Source organism: Teleopsis dalmanni, chromosome 2, assembly GCF_002237135.1.
Source record: "Teleopsis dalmanni isolate 2A chromosome 2, ASM223713v2, whole genome shotgun sequence".
NCBI classification, from domain to species: domain Eukaryota; kingdom Metazoa; phylum Arthropoda; class Insecta; order Diptera; family Diopsidae; genus Teleopsis; species Teleopsis dalmanni.
The window spans coordinates 108,000,734-108,010,956 of NC_051847.1; the positions used below are offsets into that span (position 1 = coordinate 108,000,734).

At 31.7% G+C, this 10,223-nt stretch overlaps 1 protein-coding gene across 1 annotated transcript in view; it reads right to left on the reverse strand.

Annotated features, from left to right (window-relative positions):
- Positions 1-6,318, reverse strand: part of LOC119682469 (proline-rich receptor-like protein kinase PERK9) — a 14,050-nt gene extending 7,732 nt beyond the window's left edge. The window contains exon 1 of the mRNA XM_038095918.1: positions 5,724-6,318. Coding sequence (XP_037951846.1) covers positions 5,724-5,735 — 12 coding nt within the window. The 5' untranslated portion in view covers positions 5,736-6,318. The remainder of the gene's footprint in view (positions 1-5,723) is intronic.
- Positions 6,319-10,223: the final 3,905 nt, after the last annotated feature.

Here is a 10,223-nt window from a genome sequence, read left to right on the forward strand (position 1 = left end):
AATTAATTTAGTCACGTTTTTCTTATGTTTGCATTTAAGATACACGATACTTTAAAATGTATAGCACTATTAGGTGGTAGTCAAACCACTTTATAGCCTATTTAAGGTAGTATTTACTTTAGAAAAACGGTTTTACTTTGATTATTAGCAACTAATTTCTTTAAGTAATAATAGTAATAATAGAAACATTATTAAATAACCAAAGAATGAAAGTTACTGAACCAAAATTCTTACTTTTAACGTTCTCTGTTCTCTGTAATTCAATAATTATTTATTTCTTTCTTGTCGTAAGATCCAATTGATTCCCGATGTGTCTTATATACATATAGAAAAGCTATAAGTTAAGGAACGAAATGATCTAACATACTTACAAACAAGGATGCATTGATACAGGGCAGGAAGAGTTGGTGGTGACAAATTTCAGTGAAGTTCAAAAAAAAGAAATTTATGATGGACCACTGAATAATACTAGAGGCTTAATTAAGCACAAACGGTGATGTATTTAAATTAAGTCAAAAGGGTATAAAAGATAGTGTGAAATAACTCTCTTCATTTATATGTAGTATATATAGTGTATATGTAGTAAATTGGCTGAAGGATCGGTAGTTCGAAATAGTCTAACAAGGCGCAATATATATTTATGATGGACCGCTGAATACTTTTGAGTGCTTGAGAGTAGGATGCAAAGTTCATGCAATGATTTAAGATAGAAGCATTGCTACGTCTTGCTTCCCTGATCTTCGTAATTAATTATGCATTATTATGCACTTTTCTTGGAGACATTCAAACAAGTGCTTACTACTTAACGCTTGCAAATATTGGATACTTGCATATCCTATTAGAAAGTTGCTTTTTGTAACTTTGTATGAAATACGGTTTTAAGCATCTTAAAGGCAAATTACTCTAAGTTCAACGTTAGATTTTAACTTTCGTCAGCCAGAATATACGCATTAACTCGTTCTTCCACATCCCACATAAGCGTTTTTCATCATGTCAATGTGCTGATTCAATTAAGCCATGTGCTTTTGCCGTTTCATGAAAACATATATATGTACCATATATATACAATAAATGAAGTCGTATGAAGTCGTATGTAAATACAAACATCAGCATGTGCCTGTCTCTCTGACAATGTACGTACGAGTACAACAAGTTCAAATGTTATGACAAGCCCATTTAACCTTCACAGCATGTAGCGCGGAATAAAGGCAACATGTAAGTAAGTAAATATGACAAGACTGCAATTGTTTTCCAGTGGATTGGTAACAAGTTTTACTTAAGTCCAAACAAAACACTGGACAGTGGATTAGAGAGAACAGTGAATGTTAAGCTAGCGAGTACGTTAAGCTTCGCGCTTTAAAAGTTGCATGCGAATAGTTCTTTTGTAGTTTTTTGTCCGGTCCGTATTTCGGCTCCGATAGCGTATTTCGTACTCGTATTAGTACGAATACATCAAGCTAACTTTTTTCGATTTTCTGTTATTTTTAATTCCTAAGCCCATTCAACATGGTAACTGCATAGGATATACACTCTGGGTTCAAATGTATTTATAGCTCTTAGTTCGGCCTTCGGTTGAGCAGTTGTAGTACAGAATACAGAACATTTGAGCTTCATAGAAAATCTAAGTAAACTTAGCCGAGTTCATGATTTATTGCCATTAAAAGAAGCCAAGTGAATGGCTAAAACAGTTCCATCAAAAAAATATTCAGAAATCTGTATTGTGATAGGTCTTACTCTGGCGCGTGCAATTCGAGGAGACTTTGAAGCTCAATTGGATTGAAGCTGCCTTTGGATTGTATCACATAATCGAAATTGGCGCAGAAGACATTCTAATGCCAATGAAGCTGAGCACACTGCGCCTAATAAACAAACCGTTTAAAAAAAATGGAAAAGAAAAAGGGAAGTGCGACGATTTATGAGGTTCCCATTGAATTTGCATGAAACCACCATGAGATAAAAATTTTAATCTTGCCACAGAGGTGATGCTTTTAATAAAGAGCATTACAAGATTTTCTTCATACAAAACCATTTGCATCTATAAAATTATGAAAGACAGAAATAGGGTACATCTTAACATCTCAACATCTTCAATCAGACCACCACTTCTTCACCGTCGCTTCAGCAACAACTCATCATCAAATTTTTAAACGTTTCATTTCGTTGAAGTCGTGTTTATTTGTTTTTCGTTAGTAATTTTTTAAAATTAATGAAATTGCATTTTTTATTATTTTTTTTTTTTTTCAACTACAATTTTTTGTTTTTGATCTCGCATGACTTCGTTTAAATTTTGTGTACTTGAGGTTTCTTGATCGTTTGATAGAAAAGTGAAAGTGTAACGAATTTTGACTGCGACTGCTTTGAACTGTGGTGAAATGTTATCCACATTTGTGAAGTTCGCTGTTGGTCCACGAAGTCAGAGTGTATGCCACACTCCATTATATCAAAACCGTTCTAAATACCTTTTAGAAAAAAATAAATAATAAATAAATTGTTTGATTTCTTCTGTTGCTTGGGAAAGTTTATCCATTCACGACAATGGATCGCATAAATCTTTGACAATAGCAAAAATAGTAACGATTAATCTTCGAATGAATCGTAACGATCACAAAGAAATTGGGACAGTTTGTGGGGTCAGTGAGTCAAAACAGTTTAAAAAGTATGACAACTGTGACAAGGAATATGCATTTAATTTAAAGACGTTTGAGGTAATCAAATACATATCGGAGGATCGTCAAAATAAATTGCAGCAAATCAGATATATGGAAAAGTATTATTTTATTTTAAAAATTTATTAAAAAATTAAAATAATTATTTAGTAGTGATTAATATTAATGGCATACGATAAATAATTCTTATAATTCTTCGGTGATATGTGTTGAGTAGATAAGTTAGAAACATATTTATAATCGAAAAACTTTACCTAAATTGAGCCACTGATTACTCTATTATGCCAGTAAGACTTCCAAGTAAGTTTTTGAACCATTTTAATAGCACGATGTGCTTTCTGCACGTTTCGGAATATGGTGTCAATAACAGCCTTATTCATATTTAGAATTTCGCAAGTATCACAAGAAGTTATTCGATAAAGTTTGGATACTAACTTCAACTTTGGTGAGAAGAAAGATCTATATATCAGTACTTGGTGGTGTTCTTTAGATCATTGCCTCTGAATGAAATGATCAAATATATTACAAATAAATAAATTGCAGACTAATGACTTAATAAATTAATCGAGAATTTTTGATTTTTTTGATTTAGAATTAGTTTGTCAAAGTAATCTCATTTAATTCTATTGGGACTGAGTTTCCCATTTTGTTGCCGTATTTTTCGGAGACGGTAAAACCATTTCGTAGGTTTAATTATCTAAAGGTACTATTCTAGGGAATAGTACCTAAATTGACCATAGATGCTTTCAAAAGTAGGTTACTAGTATGCTTCACATGCATATATGTTGCCCATGCGTGTCCTATGGCACAACAGAATTTTAAGCCCTATTAAAAATGGTTGAAATCTCTTCTGTCTTGGCATCTTAGTTTATCATTCAAACTCTCGTTACTTATGAGCCTAGCATAGCATATATATATTATTTAATGTTACTACTATTGATAAAAAAAACCGATGGATGAATTCTCACATATATCAATTTATATGAAGAATCACATTGAGTAGTAAGCTATCTCATTCCAAACACAAAATATAGTGAAACTTATTAGGATTATAAGTGCTGTCTTCCAGAATAGAGAGTTCCTAAATTTAATATATTGATTGTCATAATTGGATAAATCTTTTCACATTTATGGGTTTGTACTCTTGAGTCTGACATTGTTAGAAGCATATATCTAAGCTTTTTAAAGTAAATTGAAAGTATTCCTAGTGGAACAAGACTCATATTATACTGAAGCTGCTTATTCTAGGCTCTGTGAACCTTTACTAGATCCTGTGTTTTAATTTAATTGAATTTTAAAGTAAGTGAATCAATGTACTTTTAAAATTGAGTTCATTCTCCATAAATAAAATTAATAAATATAGTCTTCTGAACAGAGATTTTGAATATATTCTACTTTGATTTTAAGATCGATAGCTTAGAGATAATAATATAATTATTAGATATTAAGAATGGAGACTACCAATGAAACAAAAGCGTTCCGATCTTTTAAATTAAAAGCAAATCTCTAACCCAATGAAGGGTTGTCTGTTCCTAGGTTAGCAATTATAGTTATGGTGTGAAAGATTTTATAATAATAATGTGTAGTTAAAAATATATTGCTTGCGAAATGATATGACAGAAACACCGACAGAATGAATTTTTATAACATTAAAATTTATTTTTAATATCACTGATGGCCTACATTATTTGGCCTTTTCATTATTTTTTTTTAGTTGAAATTTGAAGCTAATGGTTCCAATGTATACGAAGATAGAAGAATATGATTGATTTGTTCCATTAATGTGGTTCAAGAATCGTAAAGATTAAGAAAGTTATTAGTCTTGGATTACAACCTTAAGCAATGCATATGAGCATTTTAGTGGATATATAGATACAATAGTCCCGATTGTTTTAAGAAAATTAAGCATTATCTTTTTGCTGAAGCAAACATTGGACATTGAACTTAACAGATTAAGAATATAGGATAAAAGTTTGATTTGAATGAGAATTTTTTTCAATTTAATTACTTAATTTTAATAATTATTAAGAACATGTGATTGAGAAACCGTCTTTGTAAATTTGAGAAAGAACTTTACACATTTCTTTTCTATCCGCACTCCCTATATGTTTAGTCTACCACCATTTTGCAATAGTAAAAAATCGATTTAATTTAAGGACATTGAGGTTTAATAATAAAGAAAATTATTTTCTTCTCATTGTGAAGGTTGTATAAATCTCTAACGATTGCATGTGGATAGCTATTAAATAGGACGTCTCCTATTCCGACGAGTTTAGTCGTTAAGAGTGAATAACTTTTTTGTATTTTGCATGATTAGAGGTCGGTGTTGAGTAATAAATTTTCGCAAATCTAGAGATATAGATATATCTCTGACAATAATTCAAATAGTTTTTTTGTGGTATGAATATTTGAAATAAGTGTTTCTGGTACATTACGAAAGAAGGTGAAGAATGAAGATATAGATAATACTTAAAGTCATTCAAATAAAAGTTAGGTGGTTGTACTCGGAACTCTTAGAAGCTTTGTTTTTCAGTTCTACGCATTTAGAGGAAGAGAGCAAAATTTGAAAAAATCCAACCACATAGAAGTGAATCAATATGTTTAGACGCTAATATGAATACATGGCCCAATTTAGTTATGATAAACGTAGAACCTTTAGGGAGAGTGGTGAACGGAACTTTGACAGTTGTTGCCGTGAATAACTGATTTCTGTTTAATTGTGTGACTTGTGTCGTTCTATATTTCTTGGTAGAATGAGAGTGGTGTATCAAACTTGATCTTCATAGAAATATTACTGCCTAAACTGTAGAACATTTTTTTATGTATGGAATACTTTTTATCATCTGGATAAGATGTGTTTTTAACTCCGTGTAGGGAATACTTTATATACTTAAAGGTGAGGAATGATGATATAGATAATACTTTAAGTCATTCAAATAAAAGTTAGGTGGATGTACTCGGAACTCTTAGAAGCTCTGTTTTTCATATTATTTTTTTTTTCATAATTTGATTTAAATTTATTATTTGTGTTTATTTGGTGTTATATATTTGGATTACCTTTGCATTCATGTTGTTGTCTATAAGAGTTCCGTTTTGGTTGTGTTTTTGAATTATTCACTTCTCCTTCCGGAGTTTATTATGCACAATCGGTACTTTTCGATACAAAACAATTGTAGGACGAACGTTAATGTTTTTTTAAATGAGTTCAGTTGGATTTTTAATAATTTTTTTTTTTATTAAAATCTTAATTTATTCTATTTACTTGACGAATGCACTTTTTAACCGTTTTCGATTTGCATACAAGCAACACAATAACAAAAATGCAAATTTATGAGCTCTAAATTGCACAATTTCTAGCGAACACTTGTCCGTCCGTCCGTACGTCCATGCGCCAGTGTGTATTTCTGACTGCTTGAGTCTCGGTCTGTCTTTCGATTGAAGGTTACTCGTTCAAAATGTGGTACAAAATCGAGCATGCAAATAAGTTAGTGGGTCTGTATGTGCTCGCCTAAGTACTTATCTCTGTAGCCGCGTAGCCGTGTAGCCGTGTACTTTAATCCACTTGAAAAATTGTTAACAAACAAATTGAGCCACTTCGCACCAATAAACCAAGTCAACAGATCGCGCGACCGCGAATTGAACCATATCGCATGGGAGCACAAACTTTTATACTCGTGCTCACTTTGCTACAATTGCCACTGACGTTGCTCTGTTCCTCTGTTGCCGTATTGCCGTATTGCTATGTTGTTGCTTGTTGTTGCTTGTTGTTATCGTGCAATTGTTGCTGCTGCTGCTGACGCTGTTGTTGTTGCTGTTGTTGTTAAAAACATTTACAATTCAACAGTAAGACTGCGATGTTAGTTGGCGCAGTTATAAATCGTGCGATTCGGAAGAAAAAGGTTTCTAAGTCATTGTATTTTGATGGATGCGATGCTTCTAGAATTTGACTATGAAGACTTGAGGGTGCTCCAATTATTTGCTAACTAATTAGTCATATTCATTAGAATAAAGAAACTCATTCAATTCACTTCCCCACTTCTTTGCAGTAATGTGCTCCGATCTGATACATTGGGAAATACCAAATCGTCAATCGTTCAATTCCGTATTTTCATCGAATAATTTTATCAATCAAAAGCAATTATTTGTGCTTCTTCACGCAACTACAATGGAAATTGTGTGTTCCTATTATTGTTTCCAATAATGTTTGTTGAAGTCATTGTTTTGATTCTTTCCTCCGATTTGAAAGTTCAACAATTGAAGTCTTGGCATTTAGTGAAAGCCTCAGCACAAAACATTCATAAGCAGATTAGAGCACATAAATCACAATGGAAAAAGCAATTTGATGTTTTGGTTCTTTCAAATAAAAATTATGATAGAATAACTGTCAGTCATGCTGGTTCATGGAACTACAGTACGTTATATAAATTATATAACAATTCTATTGTTTATACATAATGAAAGTACATAATGAAAGATTTTGGTTATTTCGATCCATTAATTATTTAGAATAAGGGAATAAGGGAAGCCTTTACTGAGTTCCGGGTCACAGGAGAGTTTTGGGAAATGAACAGGCTAATGAGCTAGACACATCTGCGGAAAAAATTGCTTTCATAGGCCCTCAACCCTTTTGTGGGTTAAACTGGGCCAGTACAAAACAAATAATCAAGAAGTGGGAGAATCGTTTGAGGCTGGTGTACTGGAAAGATTTCCAACATGTAAAAAATGTCAAAATTTCGATATTATTGAAAGTTTGTAGAGAATTTTCTTTCTACATTGCCAATATGGATATTCAAGGAATGATTATTAACATTATTCTTCATTAAAACGCTATAACTGTAACTATAAATTAGCCTCCCCAAAAGCAAATATGAGTACGTTTCTTTACTGCTATTACATTGACATTTAAAACATTTCCCTCAATTAAATAATAATCCTTTGATAAAGGAAAATAAAAAAAGATGATTACCAACATCATCGGCATTCAGTCGTTTGAAAGTTTTATGCAGAAATGTTAACATTTTTTAGTGTTGAGCTATCTCCATTCAGTTATCTAGTACTTTTTGAATATCATTTTCTTCCATTTTAATAAACATTCGAATACTCCATTCAGACAGTTCACAATCTGTAAATTCAGTCTTAACTGCTTATATTTGTTTCTTTCACTGATTCACATGTACTTCGAGTCCTTAAAATAATTGGTAATAAACTCCCCTATTAGAACAGATCTCTCTGACATGAATTCTTACAAATTTTTCAATATTTTGGTTTTTGGCTTAGATCTCTCTCTCCCTCACTCCCTCTCTCCCTCTTTCTCTCATATATTCTCTGCTCTTTGCTTCTTATCTCCTAAGTTAATAAAGAGACACTTAAAACCAGTTTTATATACATTCGTTACTTAATTTTTTTAACTGACTTTATACTTAAATTAAGTCAGCAAAGTTGGGTACTTAAGTATAATTTAAGTATGGGTCATTAGGTTATAACTAAAATTCAAAGATATATCATTTCAATTTTAAACCGACACACAGATAGTGTATTGTATATTTAGCTTTCAGTATACTAACTGGCATTCCTTAATTCCTAATTTATGTCTTTAATTGAAAGCGTAAGTCAAAAGAATATCTATTTGCCATATACTAGATATCATGTGATGTCTCATTGTATTGTTATTCACATTTTTTATATTCAGAATTTTTGATTTCCCTAAAACTAAACACACCAGAATTCTGCAAGTAGCGCACTTACTAATACTTTCAATGTTTCCGTAGCGAATCAAAGTAATTGCTTAAGGAATTGTATGGTCCGGAGTAGTAAATAGCATTTACAAAAGTTTCGGTTTTAGTTTATTTGCTGAAAGTTATTGGATTGTAATTGTAAAAGCAACAATAGAGACAATTTAAAGTTTTGCTTGCTCTGAACTCCTCCCGCGGTCCCTACGTCCGTCACAGCAACAGCACTGTGATTGAATGAGTGAAGTAGTTCATTCCATTTGCATATTGAAAGCGATTCTCATAGCCCATTCTCAACCATTCAACCCAAATCTATTCAATCTTTTTTATTTTTTGAATGGTATATGCGATAAATGTATTGTAATTATGTCAGGTGACCAGGCGAAATGATCAATGGTAGTTCATAGTAGTTCATAGGCAGATGAGGTTATATTGAGATGTGGGTCTGTAAAATGCAAATAAATAACTGAAAAAAAATGTATTGACTCCAATTTATTTTATTTTTAAAGAATTCTAAAAACTCTTGTAATTCTGTTTGGAATAAGAATTTTTGGTCGAAAAAATAAAAAAGGTATCCTCACTTCCTTTTAATTGTGATCTGCTTTTCTAAATATGTACACATGGTTAGTCTATAATATAAACTATAGACAATAATTTAGACTAAACTCAGTTGATTATCAGTTTATGATGGAAATATTTGAAAGAATTACTTATTCTGCTCTCCCAGATAATTTGCATGTTTCAGTGAATTGTGTGAGGTTCTTAACTAATCACGCAGATGAGTAGCTCTTGTAAGTCTTTTTCTAAGTAACACGATTGTTGAGTTTCATGATTGTAAGAATGTTTCGTGCCCTTTTGCTGGATCCATTTGACTTTCGTCATCATATTCATAACCACCTTTTTTCAATGCTCCGTACAACGTTTTAGGCTTTAGAAATTTTGTATGTTTTTGAATGCGAAGTTCATTTCACACCTTCAAGTTGAGTTGTTACGTTTGGTCGAATGTTTGCAATTGCAATTTATTAGTGAATGACTTTCACTTCGCCTACGTTCCACACCAGTTTTTCACGTTTCTCCACGTTGCTAGCAAAGTCTGTGTGACTCTTGCTGAATCTTCTGACGATTCCTTTCGGTTTGCTACACTTTTCAATCGGTCTCGTTAGTACACCAGACTTACTTCCTCACTTCCGTATGCTTAACAAATTGCCGACAATTAGGTGACCTCATTGACTAAATAATTATTTTATTATTTAATTATTTTGTTGTGTTCAAGTATTGTTTGGAATTTCTAATGTAACGCTTCGTGTTCTTCTTCAACGATTCTCCAATTAAGAGACTAACATCGCCACAGTTAGCACCTTTAGGGGCATATCGGATTGAAGGCAATTCCATTTGGTTATTCACGCTTCACAAACGTAATTAATTAATTATAGTATTTATTTGAATTGCACAATAAGTTTTATTAATAATTTATTGAGTGTCAGCATTATTTCAATATTAACATACCTTATCATAGAGAAAAAAATAATATTCTTGGAAAGTTTATTTTTATTCGAAAGAAATTCAAATTCATCATTCATTGACAGCTTATCATATAAGTCGTGTTCGTCAAATGAAATATACACTTATATATATTAAATAACAAGTAAAAAGCAATGCTGTTTCTCTACTTTAAATATTATTTTTATTATTTCTATTTAAAGTTCTCATAATAAAAAATGTATAGGCTCTTAAACAGCGCCATCTGTTGCTAGCAGATATATACTAAGATGTTATAGAAATAATAAAAATATATATACGAACTAAATAAATATATGCTTACAGGCAC